At 41.0% G+C, this 22800-nt stretch overlaps 1 protein-coding gene across 4 annotated transcripts in view; it reads right to left on the reverse strand.

Annotated features, from left to right (window-relative positions):
* ERG (ETS transcription factor ERG) overlaps positions 1–22800 on the reverse strand; it is a 240033-nt gene that overhangs the window by 28388 nt on the left and 188845 nt on the right. For all 4 annotated transcript variants that reach the window (XM_090060785.1, XM_090060806.1, XM_090060775.1 and 1 more), the window contains one exon: positions 646–797. In XM_090060785.1, coding sequence (XP_089916911.1) covers positions 646–797 — 152 coding nt within the window. The remainder of the gene's footprint in view (positions 1–645; positions 798–22800) is intronic.

Below are 22800 nucleotides of genomic sequence, written 5' to 3' on the forward strand. Positions count from 1 at the left end.
CATGGAGCTGCAGATGGAGAACTATGTGCTCCACAACAACTGCTCCCAGGCCACCAAGCACCATGACACTGGTGAGTTCCCAGCCCAATTGTGGCTTCAGGGCTCCTCCCTCCCCCTCAGCCATGCAAGGTACCCCCATGCCTCCCCTTAATATACTCATGTTTATAATGGGGTGCGAGGGGCCTCCAATTTTCTGTTTGCTCAGGGTCCCAATAAATCTTAATTCAGCACTGGGTGGAATATTTTCTCTTCTTCTGTTCTGTACTAGGGTCAGTGAAGAATCATGCAAAGACCTGGTCAATCCCTTCAATCTAGATGGTGGCAAATTGCTCTGTAAGCCACTGATAAAGTCAGGGAGGAAGCAGCTGAATCCTGCAGCTTGCCCAGTGCTGCCTAAAAAGCAGTCAGCATTGGCACATGAGGAGGCTTTCTTATGTTATTTCTCGAGTTGTTCTTAATAAGAAACCTGGGAGCTCATTTTTTTTCTTTCTAATCACTCTACTTAAATTTAGTCTTTAACATGTTCCATATCTAGTTTAGTACAGAAGATGGCTAATGTTTTAAATCTTATCAGGTCAACAAAATTTCCTAGTGGTAACAGACTTTTTTACTTGAAAGGGGAATTTCTTGTTTAAACTTTCTAACCTGCTGGAACAATAACTCTTCGTTCATTGGTTGTCATGTTTGGTGGTGGAACATGTTTCTCTTCCATGTAGCTTCCATAATTCATCCCAACAGTGTCAGAGCTGCCAACCATCTTTCCTCCTTTTGCCACACTGCAGTCATCAGGGGAATTCCTACAGAAATGACAAAAAATGCTTAAATAATTATACTACCCATATTACAATTTTCAGTAATAATAACACTAATGCTATACAAGCTAGAAAGAAAGGTTTTATTGTAAGGACAGGCCAGTTTTTGGAAACTGTGGCAACTAGCATCAAAACTGATTTGGGACCTGCTCTGAAAATGTGACTGATTTCAATACACTGCTTTATATCAGGCGAGGCTCTGGCATGACATATTCAAACCTACAGCTGCCAGAAATTAATTTTTGAGGGTCAGGCTAGAACTGGACTTTGCTGGTGATTGTTCTAGGCTTGATGGCCACAAGCAGCTATGCAGCTGCTTTCTGTAAATATGTTATGGACTAGAGAACATTTGAAAACAAACCTGGTGCACAGAAAGCAGGAGACGTGAGAAAAAAACTGTCACAAGCTGTTTAGTTTTGGAGTACTTTCTCCCTCCAATGTGGTTATTGTTACACTAAGCTGATGCTTATTTGCCTATCATATACTGCAGTGTAGACATTCTTCTATATATGGCTTATACAAGGGGCACTTTTGGCAAAGCTGTGATTCAAAATATCACAAGCACGATAGGGGTAAAAAACTTTCAGGTCCTGACTAGTAGAATCTCCATGGTTCTCTAGTTAAGCACTGAAAGTCTGCAGAGGATCTGCAACCAGACATCTCTTTAATTTTGGCTTTGGTTTCTGAACAGAGCCTTTAGAGTTTAACATTCCACAGAGGGGTTCCCTAATGGCCTTTTAATAACATCACGATTTGCTTCCTGCCAGACATAGGCATATTTAAGCCTTAGTTTAAGGTCTACAGTATGTTTCATCATACAACCAAGAATTGCTTCACAAATCAAAAGGAAAGGAATACAATCCTTGAAACAGAAGGGCGATTTTTTTCTTCTGATGCAGAATTGAGGTCATAAACATTCATGTAATTCTACTATTTAATATGCAGATCTATTCTCTGGTTGTATATAGCAGGCAAAAAGTCATGTTAGATTAGACAGACGTTCTATCTACAAAAATATTACTCTCAAGACATTTTCTTTTCCTTGAACACTTTATCCCATAAAAGGTTTTTGCACCTCAGTCTTGGCTTCTCCCAAACCCAATCAATTAAAGTCAGCATAACTGAGTGGATCTTCTACATACTGAAACAGGAAAGCATGGGTCAGGGCAGGCCCATGTTGTTTTACATATACACCAAAGGCACAGACATAAGTGACAGTTCTTGCCCAATCTGGCCCCTGAAAGTGCCCTGCAGCCATAACCAAACACAAATACATGACTGCAGAGTGCTTTGAAAGGGCCCAATCCCACAAAAAATCTAAACCCTCATTGCATGAGGGTTCAGATGAAGATGCTCCAAAACACTTCAGTCCTATACCAAGGATCTCTATACCAAGGTTCTTTCTTCTTAATTAACAGGGTTAATCCAGCAAAGAATATGAATAATTAATTTATTTTCTCTTCACTATGCAGTGTTTTACATTTGTCAACTTTCATTTTCATTTGTAATCATATTAGTCATTCTTCCATGTGCATTAGATTCTCCTGGCGTCCCTCACATTCATCTTTAGATCTGACTAATCTAAATAATTTTGTGCCATCACCAAATTTGGTTTAACCTTTTTTCCATGAAGAAAGATTTCCATTTCTTAGTCCCAGTTTACTGTCTGAAACCAGGGCTTGATCCATGAAAATATTATGCCCCTTATCTGGACTACTTAAGTTTTATAGTAACAGCTTGTGGTAAGACATATGTCTTGCCAAATACCTTTCAGAAGTCTAAATAAATTATATCAGTTGGTTCCTCTTAATCTACTGCTTTACTGATTTGTTCAAAGAAGCATAATAGGATAGTGAGGGAAGAAATTGTGTGGGATAGATATTATATTATGCTTTTGTACATGATTTATTATTCAGTTTTTACTAAATCATTCAACTAATTAATCAAGTACACACATATATACTTGGTTACTGTTCTGCAATTTTCTGAATTTTCCTGAGACCATACAGGCTCAACATTTGCTATACAGCAGTCTTCTGGTATAATAAATATTGTTTGAGAGAGACCGTGTATTTTTAGTAGTGCTCAGATGTATACCACTTTGGTTAAGTAACTGACTGCTTTTCCAGGTATTAGTTTCCTTCAACACCTTCTTCCAATAACTCATACTACACATGCCATCAAGGCACTGTGATAAACTCTGGTGCAGTTTGTGCTGGTTTATCACAACACCTTAATGGCATATGTAGATACTCAAACTGACACAATCCAGGACACATGTGCAGATGCTGCACTTAGGACTGAAGTAGTTTGAACCAGGGTGGAGCAGCCCCAGGCTGGGAGGGGGTCTGGGGCGTGAGCCCTGGGTTCCAGGAGGCAGTGTCAGGCTGTGGAGGGGCTGGTTAGGTCACAAGTGTGCCCCAGCTTGCAGAGCCCTGTGGCTAGATGATAGGCAGCGGTGGGCTCCAGTCCACCTGCCCCACCCTCCAGTGCCAGCTGCATAACCCCCAGAAGGAGCTCCCTCTGCTTCCTTTCCTTCATTCTATTCTGAAAATACTGCCCTGCCTGGGAGGGTTGAGCAGCATGGGCAGTGGAGGCCTGGGGCTTGAGGGAGGCTTAGCCCCCCTGAAAATTAATTTTGTGGTGGCTGGTGACAGTGGCAGCACCACTGCACTGCTTGACATGCAGCCAGGCCAGCGTCCCACATGCACTCAGCTCCATGCAGCTGCGGAAGAAAAGGCTAATTGTGCATGCGTTGTACTGCACAGAGCACGACAGGAGTTGTTGTTCTCATGCTGATGCATGCACTCAGCTCCCCAAATAATATTTTCTATGGGGTGTGGTGTTGCTAGGGGAGAGCAGCTGCAGGCTCGCAGCTGCTGTAAACAGCAGTTTGATCTCCCAGCTCCTGGGACTCAGCAGTGACTGTTTGTTGGATCCAGGGGATCATTGTAACTCATTGTGCTTCCTGCAAAGTGCCATGAGTTATAACAAAAAACTGCTCCTCTGTCTCCACCTCAAGTGTTTCAGTATGAGTCTTGCAAGCTGCCCAGTTCAGATGATTTAGCCTTCTAGTACAAGCAAAGCAGGGCATGTCAAAGGGGAAATCTGTAGATGTCCTGAATACAGATGCTTTCACAGAACTGCTTTGCATTTGTCTGAGGACAAAAAGGGAAAGGTACACACACTTTGTCCTATAGTCCACGCACTGTATTCAAAAGGAATATAAAGAGACAGTTTCTAAATATTTCCTTAAAGTACAGAACTAATTCAAGCTTGCTTCTTTTTTAAAGTAAAGATTCATTTTCAAAACCCTGATACATTTGGTGTTCAAATATTCAACAAACTTCCAAATAAAAGGTCCAGACTTCAGGTTTCAGTTCAGCAAGTTAATGAAACACATGCCTAAATGCAAGAACATTAATTGTCCTATTGAAGGCAACATTAGTCATTCTCTAAAATACCTTGCCGACTTAGAACTTATATAGTTTCTAATGTACTGTTTCTGAGAGAATGAAAAAAAAAGTTTCATGCTGAAATAACTTCATACCTATGAATTTACTGCTTTGCCATTGCTGTGCTGCTGCAATGTGATGACAGCATGCAATCAACAGGAAAAAAACTTCCTGAGAAAACGATTTTGTTTTTTGCTATTTTTGTGCCAATCGGTTCAGAGATTTTTGGCTAGGTCTTCACATGAAGTTACACCATAAAATATAAATCAGGCAATTCCAAATATTGCTAATGTGATTTTTTGGCAGGTATTTTATCCTGTGTCCAAACTGGAGAGTAAAACCATTATATCATCTGTTATCTGTATATGTACGTATAATAATTTAATATCTCCATATTCAGTAATATGTGTATGTGATTTTCATTACAGTTTTCAGAGAATTAACAGCATGATATCCTCCAACATTTATACTTGGAGAAGTGAGGTACAAAAAAGTTAAGGCCCAAGTTATTAAGGTATCCATTATTTTTGTGCCTCCATTTTTATTTTATATTAAATAGCATTTGTATATATCTGATCATGGCATTTGATTTTTGAGGTGTTATACTCTGGCAGCTTCAGTTCAAGTCATCTGAAATTATGAATACTTTGCAAATATTGGTATTCATTTTTCCATATCATGATAATTAAGAGACAAAAACCATTTCACTTGTGTCATGCCAGAGGCTGTTCTCAGCTCTGTGAATACAGACAGAAGCTAACCATGATTGTCTTGGAAATATTAGATTCCAATACTGTTTTCAGCTATAAAATAACTGCATAACCTTCTGAGTTCAATCTATTCGGCGTTAAGGAGCAGCAACAATTATGCCAACCAACAGGCCTAAAAAAAGTCACAAAGATGGATGTAGGAGTTAAACCGCAGCAACACATAGCTTTAGGTTGGATGACAGTGGATTTAATCTCCACCTGCTCAGTCAGAACACATGGGCTTTATTCCACCAGGGCAAATGTTCCCCCCCACCACTGCACACTTTTAAATAGATAATTAAGGGCTGCCTCCTATTTCTATTTAAATCAAGGTAAGCAGAAAAACAAATAATCTTTTTCCCCCAGACATATTTACCTGCCACAATGAGCTTTTGCAAAGACCGAGGGTAAAATATCACTTTGTTTCTTGTTTACCCTTAACAAACAGAAATGGCATTTCTGTATTATTCAGTTTACATACTTAATCCAATTTATACTGAGAGATGCAGGCCAAATTCTGCCCTCAGTTATATCCGTACCACTCCACGGAAGTCAGTGAGGTTACACGGACAAAAATGAGGGCAGTTTGGCCAGTTCAGTGAGTTTTTTGAACACAGAGATTATTTTGAACAGATTGGGGAAAAAAACCCTACTATCAAGATCTTCCAAACTAACTGACAAAAGTGACTGGATTTTTATTTCTGTAAAAAGACCTGGGAACGCAAGGCAACAGAAACGTCTTGTAGCTGTAAAATACAATGTCTGCTTTAGCTGTACCATTTCCATGGCCAACCATGCATTAAGAATCTATTGTAAACACTGAACGGCAAATTACGTGAAAGATCCAGCAGTAGCAAAGGGTTTTTGGCAGAGTGACAGGGCTGCTGGGGTGGTTCTCTGATCTGAATATAAACAGAGCAGAGAGAAAAAAAAAAATCACAACTTAAGTCCTCATTTTTCATTAAAATCCAGAAGCAGATGAGCAAGAGACCCTTTAACCTACTGGAAAAATGGCTGAAGCCCCAAATAAGCAAGGCATATACACCATTGCTTAACTATTCACATGTATATAGTTCCAGTGAAACTAAAGTCACTGTTCACGTGCTTAAAGTAAAGCCTGTGCTTAGGTGCTTTTCTGAAATGGGCTCTTAATTCAGCAAATATAAGTAAATTCCATAAAAGCTGAAAACATGAGCAGCCGCTAGAAAAAGATATTTTTAGGACTTAGAACAACAAGAGAGGGATTGTCTGAAAAAGTTTTTTAGGACATTTTGTGAGTCTGTTTTATTTCTGAATCATCAGGGGACCAAGGGCAGTGGAAAGCAGCCTTCAGAAAGTGTGCCCAGTACAAATGGTGCAGCGTCGTAGCAATCCGTTCTGAACTCTGGGCTTGAACTGAAACCTGAGATGTTTTTCTTCACAGCTGCATGTTATTTTTACCCTTTTGTAAATATACTTCATTACACCTGGAGTTTACAACCCTTCCCCCCCTCACCTCCTCAAGGCTACAAGTTATTTGGGTGCTGCTAACCAAGAGCCCTCTTGTAGAGCAATTAGTGTTTTGTCATGTAATGAGCTAATTCTGAATGCTGCTAAATGTCTGTGGTTGAAATACTTCTGCTCTTGCAAGTGGATGTCTTCACTTTATTTAGGAACACTTAAAGTCAAGACGATAGGGTGGTCCATTTAGCGCCTGCTCTTGCTTTCATTGAAACTCCTAGGAGTTTTGCCATCCCTTGATGCCAGTGGAAGCAGGATGGAGTTCATAAATAATTATATGAAATCTTTTCTTTAATTCTTTGTCATGAATTATTTTGGAAAAGATTTCTGTATGCCATTAAGTACCTTACTGAGTGAAAAATGGAAATAAAAAATAACTTTTTAAGCAAAAGTATTTTACATTATCCTTTTGTAGAGTCCTTGTGATATGAAAAACTCATTCATTTATCAGTAGGGAAAAATGACATCTGTATTACAGAAATCTCCATAGAGTGCTTAGTTTAGTTAATCTAACAGCCAAAGCCTGGGTGATTCCCTCATGGGCAGGAGTGGAAGGAGAGGTCTCAGAAGAGTAGAAGGACTCTGTGAGACTATCCTGGCAAAACTGCACTCCAAAACATGGTTAAGCAGGCTGGGAGTAGGGCATGGATTTCTCATGCCTGCTTTCATCTCAAAGTTTGCATCCCCCTGCCCCCGCCAGTATGTATTCGTGATCTCCAGTGATCTGGGGATGAGAAAATGGGGCTGTTTCCTGGCTTCATGCCCAGTTTACCCCCCCCACCCCTTTCTATTCTGAAATGCAGCCTATTCAGCTCTGGTCCATGCTCTCTCTTTATCTTATCCCAACATTTCATAATGCCTTCCATAGACAACTGGGAAAGGAGAAACAGTTCTGTGAAGCTGCCCTACCTTTTCTTTTCTAGAAGCCATGCAAAGAAGTATCCCTCAGACAAAGAGGGCCACTATACGTAAATCATATTTAACCAAAATTACATCATCTGAAGGTCATAACATACTTAGTTTGTTTCAAGCTATACTCAGTCTACTCTCCTTCCCCTGCATGTACTCACTTGTATAGTCAGCAGTTTTCAAAAGAAGGGTTTTCATTGAAAAATAGACTTTTTAGAAATGTTCCCTTCCACTGCTGACATTTTAGTGGTTTTTTTCAATTTTTTTCATTACAGCTTTTAATCAACAAATGTTCACTGAAATGTTTTAATAGTCTTTTTTGTGCCTAAATCAAGAACACGTGAGTTACTGCACAAAGGTCCACATCAATTGAAACTTGCCTTACCATATGAATACAAAAAAAATAAGCATCTTTTCACCTCCAATATTATTTGCATCCCCCAGAAGAAAACAGGCAATCCAAAATGCCTACTTCTGGATAACAGATAGAGAAGAGAAGCAGATAGAGGCTTTACAGAGAGCCCAGAGGGTTGATTACATTGATGTAAAGTGAGATATGAACTGTGACTATGAAGACAGTCTTCTGTCCTGGTATCAGAAGCCCAGCTTAGTGGTTTGATAGAATTCAGGTTATGCTACATATGTTCTGGTAAAGCATAACTGAAGTCAAAACTGATTGGTATTATATGCTCACAAAAAGTAATCCTCATTCAATTTTTATACAAGCATATTGCCACTGAAATTTGCTGAGTGTATTCAGTACATGTGGCCCATTGTGAAGAAAATACACTCCCACTTTTGTACAACTCCTTTCTTTAAAAAGTATTACAAATTATTTCCACTTGATTGCAATTTGATTTATGAATGAAACATTAAAAATACATGTGAGTTTATATTTCCTAACAAACACCATGAGGGGGCATTCCATTCTTTTCTGGATGCCTACACCCCTTCTGTGGGTATGTAGTGGTCTTAAGACACCCAGAAATGTATTGTCCAAAACTCATGACTACCAGACCTTGGACTCAGGAGTGGAAAAAAAGGTAACAGGAGTTTACCCTATTGATAAATGCAACTCATCTGGGAGCTGGAGCTCCTGGATTCTGGGCCTGCCTTGCCTGGGGGAGGGTTGAACTAGGGCTTCTTTTGCTTCCTAGCACAACACTGCAGTCATGTCATGCTAGGGCACATACTACTTACTTCCAAAAAATGCCATGTAGATGACCAGATCTGAGCACCTAGTTGTCCAGAAAAGAACAGAATGTCCTATGTGCCTAGTTCTGCTTCTGCTGAAGTTGATGATATTTATTATTCAGTTCAGTGGAATAAGCCTGCAGCTTTTATCAAAACTCTTTATAACTGTTTTTCCTTCTCCAAACCCAGGACATATTCTGAACTGCCAGTCCTGCTGGGGACACTTTCCAGTCCCTATAGACAAGATTCCTATCAATGGATTCATATGCTTTTTATTAGCAGCCTAGTGGATGACCTGTTTCAAAAAGATAGCTCATATAAGACCAGGGATCAAATGTGCTGTTATAACTGGGTCTCGAATCAAAAGTCTGTTATTTCATACAGTAAAAGGATAAAGAGAACACCATGCATTAATACATGCAACTTACTGATATTCTGCAGACAAAACAAAAGATGATTATGTATCAGGAAGTATATGCAGAAGCTGTACATTTTCAATCAAACAATGATTTCTTGCTAATTGAAACAATCTTCTCCTCTCCCCCCTCTTCTTTAACTATCTCACAATCCACAGCTGCCTGAAGCCTTGAGGCCATCACAGCAAATTAAGGCAGTCAACATCTGGCTCACTAGAGGCCAGTCATACTATAAATATTACCAGCCCTGCTCTTTGTGTTCAGAGTGTAGGGAAACAGCTGGTTTAAGTTTGACTGCACATTGTCATTTCTCCATTAGCACAAACACTTCAATATTTCTTATGTGTGAGGTTGGAGTGAGGAAAAGGAAAATACAGTGAGGAGGAGGGGGGCATTACCTGCCCCAGCTAAGAAGTGATGTTCTGTGTATCTGTAATGTACAATGAGATTGCTGCCTGGGAGAACTCTGAAGTCTGATACAGTGGTAGTCTGGCTGAAGCCACAATAACTTCCCAGTTGGCCTATAACTTTCAGGACCCATTTTCTCTTATTTTTCTTTTATGATTTTTATAGAAATTCTATTAGAATAGTAATGGATTACATTTCTCAAATTGTATTTTGTTTCAAGAGCTTGTAAGCCTGTTGTGTTTGTGGTTTCATAAAATACTAGTGCGTTGGGAGTCAGGGCCCTTCCCAAACCACATATGCCTTCTTTTGTGGGCAGGGATCACATAGAAGGTTAGTGAAGTACAGCATGCCTAGCATAAAAAGAAGTGACATCTTGTATGGAAACCATAGTCTCCAGTCTCTGGAATGTCTGCTGATTTTAGTGATTGGCATTATTTGTGTTGTGAAATTGGTGTGCACAAGTTGGAGATTAACCAGTTTTCTTTATCTTACTAAGATTTTCCTCTCTTAAAGCATTAGTATCTATTGCTAATTAAATACAGTGCATACTACTTATATTTAAGCTATAAAACATACAATAGTGCATTGCATTGATAAGAGCTGCAGAGTTTTGAAACTTTCAATGCCCCATCATTCTCTAGAAGTAAAATTTAACCCTGTACTATGAGCTAACGTGCCTCCTATAACAGTTAAACCCACAAAACATGCCGTTAGTGATATTCAAGTTCTGCAGAGATTTTGTGTTGAACATCTGCACAAGGTTGAATTAATCAGCCCAAGACTCCAGCTGGCAGGAACAGGGGCAGCTGAAGCAGGGATCTCTAGATATAAAGAGTACTTCCTATAACTTTGCTTAGACTTCACCCTGTGCTGATTGAATGGTTGCTTGACCCTCCCTTCCTTCTGCACCAGTCTCCTGACCTTACTCCTCTCCTTCCCTTGTCTCTATAGCCTGGTTCCCCTCATTCACTTCACTTCATTTGTCCCTCTCCCTTCAGTATTTTTTGTTTGCTTATCCTTTCCTACTATGAAGCTGTTTCATATGGATCTATGCTCTAGCCACTATGCCACCCTGAATCCATTGTGTAAATAGGGCCTGTGAATTATTTCCTTCATTTCAGACAACTTTAACAAAAGCAAGATGGTGTAAAGGCCTAGACTTAGGCATGAGGAGGTTGCTGTCACAGGAATAGCAGTCTTAAACTTTAGCAAGGAAGATCTATGTTGAATATTAGGAAAACATTTCTAACCATGTGGGTAATTTGTAGGGATCCTGGTTTTCTGTGATAAAAAAAATCACAGATTCTCTGGTAAAAATCCCCAAATCTGTGGTTAAAATTAAATGCTCCCACAGCTCCCCCGCCCCAATCGCTTGGTGTCCCTCACTCCAGCCCCCCAGCCCTGCTTGAGGGGCCCCCCAGCTGCCAGGGCTATAGGGCCAGGGACCCAGGTAGCAGCTGCTACAGCAGAAGCATGAGCCGGCTCCCCCCTGCTGCCTACCTGCTACAGGCTTGGGTGGAGCTGGCTCCCAGTGGCAGGTGCACTCCCGGGGAGCAGGGGGGACCCATGCCCCCAGATCTGTGGGGGGAGGGGCACGGGGGTATGCACTGTCCCCATGTACACAGAGGAAGTGTGGCCAGGGCAGCATGGAGCTTGCAGTGGCAGGCAGCTTTCATGCGTGGCCTGCTGTGCCAGTTGCACATGTTGTGCTCTGGAGGGCCTGGGGGAGAGCAGCAGGGCAGGGAGCACAGCATTTGTGACCCATGGCTTGCAGCTGGCCAGGCACTCCAGCCAGGGGAGGGGGGATTTGCAGTCCCACTTGCAGGCCAACTGGAAACCCCACCTGCTGGCCAGAGAGTGCCCAAGCTGGCTCGGGACTAAGGGAGTAGGGAAGATTGTAGCTGGCCAAGCACTCTGGCCAGGAGTGGGAAGGCTGCAAACCCCCTCTCCAACGGAGTGCCAGGCCAGCTGCAAACCTCCCCACTCCCTCATTTCCAATCCAGCTTCCCTCCCCAGCCCTGCCCCACAACCCCCAAGCCCCACTTACCTGCAGCAAGAAGAGTGAGCCTGAAGCAGCCTCCAGTAAGTGCAAGTGTTGGGCCCTTCCCTTTCCCACCCCTTTTGCAAACAGCTCTTGCAGGCTGGAACTTTGCCAGCCTGCAGAGCTCTTTGTCAAAGCAGGGAAATTCGTGGGTTTCTCTGCTAAAAAAGAGAATCTGCATTGTCTCTGCTAAAAACAGGAAATCTGCAGTTTTCTCTGTTTTTCTGTGGAAAATGGAAAACCCAGATCCCTGGCAATTAGGCATTGGACTAGATTACCTAGAGAGGCTGTGGAATCCCTGTCTTTGGAGTTTTTAAGAGCAGGTTAGATGAACCTGTCTTGAGAAGAGAATTAGCTTAGATGGCATCTTGAAGTCCTTTCCAGCTCTTTCTTTTTATGGTTCCATGATTTTACTCAGTAGGCCACTGCTTGGGATATTCATCTAGGGTATGAGAAACCCAGGTTCAATTTCCTGAAAGGATTTGAACCTATATTTCCCACATTATAGGAGAGTCACCAACTCAGCAGCAGGGTATTGTGGTATGGCTTGTCTTCACTCTTTCTACTGGAGATGTTCTTCTCTGCATGGCATTTAAGCAGAAAAGAATGCTTCTATAGTCTGGTGCTAAATGCACTCACCCAGGTTCCAATTTGTACTGCAATGAATATTTATGTATTTTCTACAGAGCAGAACCCTTCCAACAGAAGAGACTGAAAACAGTCACCTCAGAATAATCTGTAGCATGATGGTTACAGCATTTTTCTTCATGGGGAGAGATGCGTTTGGATTCTTTCAGGCAAAAAAGTCTTGAATGTGGGTCCTCCAATTTCAGGTGAGTGAGTATCCAAGATATTAGCCTATTTGGTAAACAACAGAGAACATTGGGGAAACCCAGCTACTAATCTAAGATTATTTTGTTCAGCAGTAAATAATCAGCAAACTCAACCTGAATATGGCAATAGCCTTGGTAGGCACTGAAACTGCCTTTCTTGCTGAATAAACTATTCACTAAAAAACCAAACCAAAGCAAAATATGTCCAGCTATAACTGGAAACTTCTTAGGACAGAGCTTCTCTGCTGCACTGTGATTGCAAAGTACATAACACATTCTTTCTTGGCTCCTATTGTAATATATGTTAACCATAAGGACATCAAATGAATGCTGTTGTTGTTGATGATGATAGGTTTTGCAGCGTTTCACACCAACATTTTCAGAAGATCAAACTTAAGCCCCTATTTCTAAATTCAGAAACAAAACTAATGCTTTTTTTTTTAGCACTTTTTGATATCTCACTAGTTACGTGTCTCTGCAACTCTGTATACACACATATGTGGTGCTCTGTTGTTTATTGCTGTGGCGGACATTTTTCAACACCCACAGTGGTATACTCTAAGTAATGTTTCTTACTCTCAAGAATCAGCACTATTGATCTGCATATCTTTGTATTTAGAATAAGAAAGGTGCATATACATTTTTGTGAGACATTCTGTATATGGATTTAGGGAGAGATTTCTCTTCCTTGGACTCCTGAAAGACGCCCATTTTTTAAAACCTTGTTTACTTTTCCAAGGGAGAAAAGAACATTCAAACTTGATACGTCTCTCCTTATTCTTACAGATTAAGAAATAGCAACCCCACAATGAACATATAACAACAAGTAGCAGTTGTACAATTGCATCACTTCAAATTAAACAAGTCAGATTATATGGAAAAGGCTGAAGTACTTGATGCCCTTTTCACATCAGTCTTCACAGGCAAGGTCAGCTCCCAGACTACTGCACCACACAGCAGTTTGGGGAGGAGGTGAGCAGCCAACAGTTATAAAACAACAGGTTAGGGACTATTTAGAAAAGCTGGGCATGGAAAAGTCCAGGAGGATGGACACAAAGCACCTGAGGGTACTGAGGCAGTTGGCTGATGTGATTGCACAGCCATTATCTTTGAAAACTCATGTCTATTGGGAAAGTTCTAAAGTGCTAAAAAAGGTCCTGGATGATTGAAAATGGGCAAATATAGTGCCCATCTTTAAGAAAGGGAACTACAGACTGGACAGCCTCACCTCAGTCCTCACCTTAGGCCCTCAAGGAATCAATTTCTAAGCACTCAAAGGAGAAGAAGGTATTAGGAACAGTCAGCATGGATTCACCAAGGGCAAGTCATGCCTGACCAGCCTGAATGACTTCTGTGAGATAACTGATCCGGTGGATGCAGGAAGAACAGTGGATGGGATACACCTTGACTTCAGCAGGCTTTTTATATGGTCTCCCACAACCTTCTTGCAAGCAAGCTAAGGAAGAATGGACTGTAAGGTGGATAAAAAAAACTAGCTGGATTGTTGGGCTCAGAGGGCAGTAATCAATGGCTCAATGTCTAGTTGGCAGCCAGTATGAAGTGAAGTGCCCCAGGGGTCAGTCCTGGGGCTGGTTTTGTTCAATATCTTCATCAACAACCTAGAAGATGGGATTGAGTGCACCCTCAGCAGGTTTATAGATGACACCAAGCTGTGGGGAGTAATAGATACACTGAAGGGTAGGGGTAGGATTCAAAGAGACCCTGACAAATTGGAAAACTGGAACAAAATAAATCTCATGAGGCTAAATAAGGACAAGTGCAAAGTCCTGCACTTAGGATGGAACAATCCTATGTACCAGTACAGGCTGGGGATTGAGTGGCTAAGCAGCAGATCTCCAAAAAAGGACCTGGGGGTTACAGTGGACAGTAAGTAGAATATGATCCAACAGTGTGTCCTTGCTGGGAAGAAGGCTAACAGCATACTGGGCTGCATTGGTAGGAGTGTTACCAATAGGTCAAGCAAAGTGATTCTTCACCTCTTTGGCACTGGTGAGGCTATATTTGGAGTACTGTGTCCAGTTTTGGGCCCCGCACTACAGAGAGGATATAGACAAATTGAGAGAGTCCAGTGGAGAGCAGTGAAAAGGGTTAGCGCACTGGGTCACGTGACTTAGGAGGAAAGACTGAGGGACCTTGGCTTATTTAGTCTGGAGAAAATCAGGGGCAGGGGGAGGGACTTAATAGCAGCCTTCAGCTACCTGAAGGGGGTTCCAAAGAGGATGGAACTAGACTGTTATCAGCAGTGGCATGAGACAGAACCAGGAGCAATGGTCTCAAGTTGCAGCAAGTGAAGTTTAAGTTAGATATTAGGAAAAACTCTCACTAGGAGGATAGTAAAGCACTGGAACAGGCACCCAGAGAGGTTATGGAATCTCCATCCTTGGAGGTTTTAGACAAAGCCTTGGTGGGGATAATCTAGCTGGGGATGATCCTGCTTTGAGCAGGCAGTTGGACTAGAGGACCTCCTGAGGTCCCTTCCAACCCTTGTTTTCTATGATTCTATACTGGATTGGCAAGTCAACTGCCTTCTTTCTAGTTAGCACCTGCCAGAACGGCACCAAATAAAATCTTCTGGAAAGACATTGTGATGACATAATTAACTTCTCCACTCCTTGAAGTAGCCTAAACCTTATTAAAATGTTTCAAAAGATGAGTTGGATACATGTGCCTTATTTTTTTATCCTCTTGGCAGCAAGTTTGTGCCAAGAATAGAGCTAAGCCAAAAGAAAATGTGAATTTGTTGGCTTTTTAGGGCAATGACCAGCTTCACAGAGCAGCAAACACAAAGCAATATAAAGAAGATACTAAAGTTTCAGTTTTCCCTGTCTAGGCCACAGCCACTACCACCACCTGACTACTCTGTCTGAGCATGGAAAGCCCAACCCTTTCACCAGAGTTAATACCAGTTTATGGAAATGGCTCAAATAAGTAAATTAAATAAGTCAACCTCTTAGTTTTCAGTTTTACTATGGCTGAAATATGGCCTGACCCAAAGTCTGCTGAAGTGAGTGGAAAGATTCCTATGAACATAAATGGGCTTTGGATCAGACTCATCATTTAGTCTGTGCTGAGGTTTACCCAGTATATGATTAGTGAGTATAGTGGTATACCACCAAATGATGGAAAGGATGGTGTCAAACACCAGCTGGAGGACTGCACTTCAGTTATGGAAAAAAAAATGCCATTGAAAAAGGAATGGTGTCACAATGATTTTTATCAATTGGATTTCTTTGTGTTAATATTAAAAATGTATTATACAGTTCTAAATATTATAAGCAACTCCACCTCCTAGAGGGATATGTCTATACTATAGACTGCAGTGTTGTATAGAGATACTTATCTAGTTTTAAATTATCTGAGATGCAGACAGGACACAGACTATCTGCGCAGGATAATAATCCTACTTTTTGGCAGGGTAAATTAGCCCCCATGGACTCCAGGCTACCACTGCTATACTGTTTCACGTAGAGCTGACTCGCCTATCTCTATGAGACACCGCAGTCTGCATATGGAGGCAGTAAAAGGGGAAAAAAATGGTGTTTCCCAAATAAGTCAACCAAAAGGATACATGACATACAATTTCATACTTCAAATGGTTTTCAAGCAACACTGAAGCACAATTAGTGAGTGTTTTAAATAGCATTTTCTAAAATGTTAGGTCTTTATGATAGCTAGTTTTTTTAAATTTGGTAAAGACACCTAAATCTACCAATCTAATATTTAATAACTTCTGCTATGATTATACTACAATTAATTTTCCAAGAGCTTTTTTCATACTCTAATGCTTCAAAATATGTGGACTTCATTCCAGTCTTACAATTCTGCAGAAGTGCCTATGCAACACTTAAGTTTTACATACTAAAAAGAGAGTCCTTATCATTCATATCTTTGTATATCTTTCATTAATGGACTTTGTAGTATATGTGTATTAAGTCCTATTAATGAAAGTATCCAGAGGCCACTAATGAACTTAGAGATATGGGACAAAAGCTTTTATGTAAGTATTTGCACTGCAGTGAATTGGATCCTATGTATATAAAATGGATTTCATACATAAATTTTAATGGGTTTTTGCACACTTAATGATATTAAATGTATAAATAATTGCAATGAACATGCAGAAAGAATTATATGAGCAATACAGTTTCTTCATTTACACTGTAGTGCCTTGTTAATCATAGAATCATAGAAGTAGGGTCAGAAGGGACCTTGTAGATCTTCAAGTCTGACCCCCCTGCCTGGGCAGGAGAAAAAACTGGGCTCAAATGACTCCAGCCAGGTAGGCATCAAGCCTCCTCTTAAAGACCCCTAGGGTAGAAGCCAGCACCACTTCCCTTGGAAGTTGGTTCCAGATCCTAGCTGCCCTAACTGTGAAGTAGTTCTTACGGATGTCTAATCTAAACCTACTCTCCAACAACTTATGGCCGTTAACACAGCAAATCTTCTGGATCTAAGGCAAATGATGATGGAAGTAAAATGCCAATGCACAAGGAAAATTCAGGCAAAATTGCTTGATTTTGATGATCAAAATGCTGGATTGCATTAAAGTTACCATAAGGTTGATGTCTTGGAGTTATATAATAGCTGTTCTCATATAATGGACATGAAATAACCTAATTTAATGCTGTATCTTATTATTATTATAATAATATATAACAATAATATATATTATTATTAGTATATATGCAGAAGAATCAAAGAGAATGACAACATTAATTTAAAAATTTTTTGTTTTATGTATTTTAGGTTATGCCCTTAAGGCTGTAATTTCTAGTGCTGTGCACAATGGGTTAGTTTTAAAAATCCTACTATTGTTAAAGGAAACTGCATATCTAAGCCCCTGTGCAATACACTGAAAATAACCCTTTAATTTTCTTTTAATGTAGCTTCTTTTTTGTATTTAAAAGTAATAAGAGTTTTATTTTATAAGTGGGAAGCCAAACTTTTGGGATATAATCCATAGGTGAGCTAACAGCAGAAGCTATTATGTTTTGAAATTTAATGTAGTGTAGTTAAAACCAAAGTGCTGAAGTACTGTTGGGGAAAGAATTACAGTGCACTGAGAGAACAGTCTATTTCTGGTTGGAAAAGGTACTTTGTTCTTAATTTGTTGAAGGCTCAGTACACTCTTAAAATTTTATATCCTCTTCCAGAGTAAAGTATATATGTAGTCAGGAAGCAGTATAAAATAATAAGAAGGAAACTTATAGCAACATTCCTTCTAGATGCAAAACAGCAAGTAACTGACTGTGCTGCATGTACTCCTTTGTGGTATCTTGTGCTCAGTTTTGCATGCTCCACCTCTCATATAATGGCACCCTGGGTAAACTTGCATTTTGATATCCTACCCCCACCAACCCCCCAGTCAGTGGCATTGCTGTAGGCAGAGGCAAACAGGCAGGGGCGTGGGGTGCAGTCCAGAGAGGAGGCGCAGTGGCATGGTATGCCAGATAGGCAGGTAAGCAAGAAGACACCACTGATGCTGTGTGGGAGCAAGGTGGGCAGACAGGAGCAGGCACCACCCTGCCCACACATGCTTGGCCCAGCTTCTCCTGAGCAGCAGCCAGAGGCAAGGGGGAGGTTGGGCTAGGCACTGCTTCTCTTGCCTGGGGCAGGAATTGGCCTGAGCAAGGTGGAGCAAGGAAAGAGTGCTGCAGTGAGCATGGGCTGCTCACATATGTGTGTGGGTGGATGGGTCTGTGTGTGTGTGTGTTTCATGCACCTCAGACAATAGTGCCCTGGCCTGTCTCATGTTATGCAGATGCATTCTCCCATTTTTTAAATATAATTATTAGTGAACATTAAGGAAATGTACCATGTAAGAAAAATAATGCAAATAAACAGCTACTATAATATAGGAGTTGAGTCTCATTTACATGAGGGCTCCTTTACAATAATTTGGTAGTAATATAGGTATAAATATAACTAGATCAGCCTAAGTGGCTTTAGTGAAAGCACATCTGCAGAAAAAGTGTACAGGGCTGCAAACAGCATGTCCTGTCAGCACTGTGCGATTCACACACCACAGAAATGTAGCCAGTACTGCCCCTTGAACTAAGTACATGGCAAACAGCAGAAAGTCTGGTGGAAAAACTGTGGAACCTTCTGCCTTTGCCCTAACACCTGAATCTGCTGGAAGTAGGCAGTAGGGCTATGTGAAGCTTCAGTTCTTGATTCGATACAGTGGAGATTCAGCTTGATTTGGTGGCCGAATCTCTGAATTTGAATCAAATCAGAGGACCCTTTAATCTCTCTGAATTGAATCAGAACTCTCCAATTGATTCAGATAAATTCAGAAAGATTAGGTGATTCAGAGATATTCAGAGATAGATTCAGCTTTAAATGTTTTTTCTACATATCTCAAGGTATTCAAGGCGGCTCATGAATGCTGCGATGCTGGAGTGCATGGAGTGTCCCACAGGAGCATGGGGCGGTTCCCCAGCATGCTCAGCAGCAGACCTAGAAGTGGACCAGAAGCATTTCTGGTCCACTTCTGGGTCCTCCGGAGAGTGCACAGGGGCCCCCACCCTCACCCCTTGGCACAGTGACTGGTGCCTCCTGGATCTGGGGGGCACCCAGGGCCTCCTGTGGCCAGTCGCTGAGCCAGGCAGCACGGTGGGCTGTGCACTCTTTGGCGGACCCAGAAGTGGACCAGAAGTGCTTCTGGTCCATTCCTGGGCCAACTATGCATGCAGGGGACCCCCCGCACTCCTGTGGGATGCTCCATCTGCCCCACCATCGCAGCATTCACAAGCTGTGCCTGGTACCTCGAGGTATATAGAAAAAACATTTGAAGCTGTGGCTATGTCCAAATTGCTGATTCTCTGAATCAGCATCGAATCTTCAGATTTGGATTTGGCCTAATTGAATCAGGACAGTGATCCAAATCAACAAATTAAATCACTGTCCCCAATTCTGAATCAAATAGGGCCTGTTTCACACACCCCTAGTAGTCAGGAGTCCTGCTGTACCTATGTATGGAGAAAATTATTTTCAGACCTATGAGACTACACACACACACATGCATGTGCGTGCACACATTCATTTTGCGTATATACAGCAAAACTTTGTTATCCGGCATCCATGGGGAATCGGGAGTGCCAGATAACAAAATATGCAGGCTACCTGAGAGGCCGCCTCTCCTGCCACGTCTGGTGCGCCGCCGCCCCTCCCACCACGCTGCTGCCCCTCCTGCTGCGAGGGACAGGGAGGTGGGCAGAAGAGAAAGGGGAAAAGAACTGTTATTGTGGAGGTTCAGCAGCACAGGCTGCTTTGCCCCGGGCTGTGGGGGCTCGGTGAAACTGGAAGTGTCACGGTGGGCACTTCTGGTTTTGTTTTTACCTTATTAGCCGGCATGCCGGCTCTTACTGTATTACAATATTAATATATTGCCAATATACTTATGCTACTGGTAACTAATCTCTTTTAATAAATACTTTAGCTGTGTATGGGCTTTTCTGCAGGCTCTTAGAATGGGAATGGCTTTCACATACCATAAAATGTCACAATTATACAATATGATATAATTATAGTATATATGTTTAAAGATATTATATATATATATAGATATAAAGATACACTTTTAAGATACGAGATATATGGCACAAGTTTTCATGAGCGCTAGCTCACTTCATCAGATGCTGTCACAGTATCCATCACAGCATCTGATGAAGTGAGCTACAGCTCACGAAAGCTTGTGCTGTATGTATGTGTATGCATGTATATAATAATTAAGTACAAATCTGTTTTTTTCATGGATTTGTTAGACACAAAAGTGTAATAGTTTTTTTTTCATAAAAGTTTGGGTTTTTTTTAAATTACATTGTTACATTTAAAAATTTTAGTAAGTACATATATAGCTGCATATTCATGAAAAAAATTGTTTTTAATCCTCTATTTTTAGCATAAAATCTTGCCTAAGGAACTGTAGAGATTCATAAATTCTCATGGCTCACTAAAGGAGGTATAGCATCATTCATTGGTTGTATTTTGCTCTGTCAATGTGGCAGGTTGGTGCATACAAAATTAGTAAATTGAACCTTATTTCAAACAGAAAAGCTTCAGTATTTATTTTAAATTCAGTGTATTCAGGATTAAGGATGTTTTTTCGATTTAGATATACAATCATAATTTGCTATGGTAACTTTAGATGATCATCGTTCTTATCAAGTGCTTTTTAAAAACTAGAACAGTGACTGGCTTTATCTTCCAGAACAGTGTGACCTGGAGTACAATTCTGTGGGCCAGCTCACATGCACTCACAGTTGACAAAGAATGGTGACTACTTTGTCATCTTTAAATACTGGCAAGATAAAAATCATGAGTCAGATCTTAATCTGCTATTCAGCTAGTTTAACCAAGTCCTAAAGCTGATGTAAGTTCTGTGGGTATTTGTCTAATATAAGGGGGTTCACCATTGGTGCAAAGGTCTGTAAAGGCTCATACATCTTTTCTACTTCCTATGGCTAGCAAATGGGGCGAGAATGGAGAAAAGCTGTGTGGCTGGGCATTCCAGGTAGTCTGGCAACTCTTTGGAGCCATAATATGCCCAGTAGAAATTGTTTCTGGCTCTAATACACAGATTGGTTCTAGATTTCCAACATCCCAAAATTTGGGAGAATTTTAATCCAAGATTCTGATTTGGTCTATTTTAGAAAAAGGATCAACTGCAACATTCATATGTCTATATTATCTAGATTTCCCCTACAATTTCAGAGTATTTGAAACCTAGAGTTTGCCTTTAGTTATGTATAACATTGATAATTATTACAATGAGGCTAATCAACTATGAATGCTATTTGTATATTCTTGAGCATTTTGCTGATCTTGGCTGGAGACATTCTCACCATCAATTCTCATACAGAACTCACTGAAACTCACTGAAACTAATGGAAATACTTAAATGTAATATTAGGGAGAATCACAGAATCATAAAGAAGTAGGCCTGGAAAGGACTCCAGGAGGTCAACCCCATGTTCAACGCAAGATCATCACTACCCAAATGATCCTATACAGGTGTTCGTCAAAAAGTCCTGTTACACAACAGCAAAACATCCTACAGCCCATGCTGATCTGACTGTGGAGAAATGTGACTGATCCCAAATGTAGCTGATCAGTCTGACCCTAAGAAGCAGGGCAAAACTCTCCAATTAGGAACCTCTAGGTTTTAGTTCCAGCAAATACATCAGCTCACCCCAGTCAAAATGCCTAACCTTGGCTGCAGCTAACACCCACGGCTTCTGAGGAAGGAGGAGAAAAATGGGAGGGGAAAAAATTTCTTCTTGGCCCCAGGCTGCAGCCAACACAGCCCAAAAGCATTGGAGAAAACACATGAAATACTGCTTTTAAATTAATAAATTATAATTAATCTTCTGTATTCATGCAAAAATAAATATTTAGTCCTAACCATCTGAATTATAAGAAGACTTCATGTAACACTGGTTACTGAGGTATTGTTTATATTTCAGTTAACTATGGGTTAATTTCAGTATGTCCTAATCCTTTGGTGAAATATCACATTTGACTTCAGTACAGTTTCCATCTCCAGTTTTGAAATGTATCCCACAATTGTATAGATGTGACCCACCGTCAGGCTGTTTTACCATGCATGTGGCATGGGAGTACAGCAAATGCAAACAGTAACCACTCTGCATGTGGCTGGTTTGGGTTTTTTTTTTTTAAACGAATCAGTCTGAGAGATCAGATTACTATGTGAATAAGTGCAGGTGCTTTTATTACAAAGTGATGAAGTGCAACTTCTGTAGCTGCACACCTCACCATTTAAAATAATTGATCACTTTCTCAGAGATATTTAGGGTTGCTGCCCTGCAGAAACTTTAAAAGTGAACTGTTCAAGGATGAGAAATGTTAAATATAAAGCCTCAGGTCACTCATGCACGGTTTTTCAAGCAAGCACCAATGTGTTTGCTTTCAGGCTGATCTTCACATTGCGAAGAACTCCTAATAGACAACTGCAAAACTATCTCATCATCCTCCTTCAAATCCCCCTTTAAAATTTCCCTCTGCCATTGTGATCATTGGCTGGTGCTCCTCATCTGTCCATACCCGATTGTTCTCTATTGTCTTATTTTAAGATTGAAATCTTTTTTGAGGCATGGACTATTTTTTTGTTCTGGTTTTGTACAGCACAGAGCACAATGGAGTCCTGGCCTGTGACTATGTTCCTCAGTGCTAGGCTACTCTAGGTAATTCAGAGGAATGACAGTAAAGATCAACAGCACTCCCCTTTTCATTATGGCTAAGTATAGATGTTTAAAAAGCCTGAGGTACAAGCACTCTAAGTATCCAGCTTTACTCAAAGTGCTTTAGATTAGGTTAGGAGTGAGCAGAACAGATGTTCACTGTTTGGTGGGGAGGGGCTCAGAGCCTGCTTGCACTGGTGAGGCCAGCAGGCCTGGGTCCTCCAACACACCTCCCAGAAGGCTGCTGGAGAATGCTGAGG

This window comes from Crocodylus siamensis, chromosome 1 (genome assembly GCF_052110815.1).
Source record: "Crocodylus siamensis isolate JL-2025a chromosome 1, ASM5211081v1, whole genome shotgun sequence".
NCBI lineage: Eukaryota > Metazoa > Chordata > Crocodylia > Crocodylidae > Crocodylus > Crocodylus siamensis.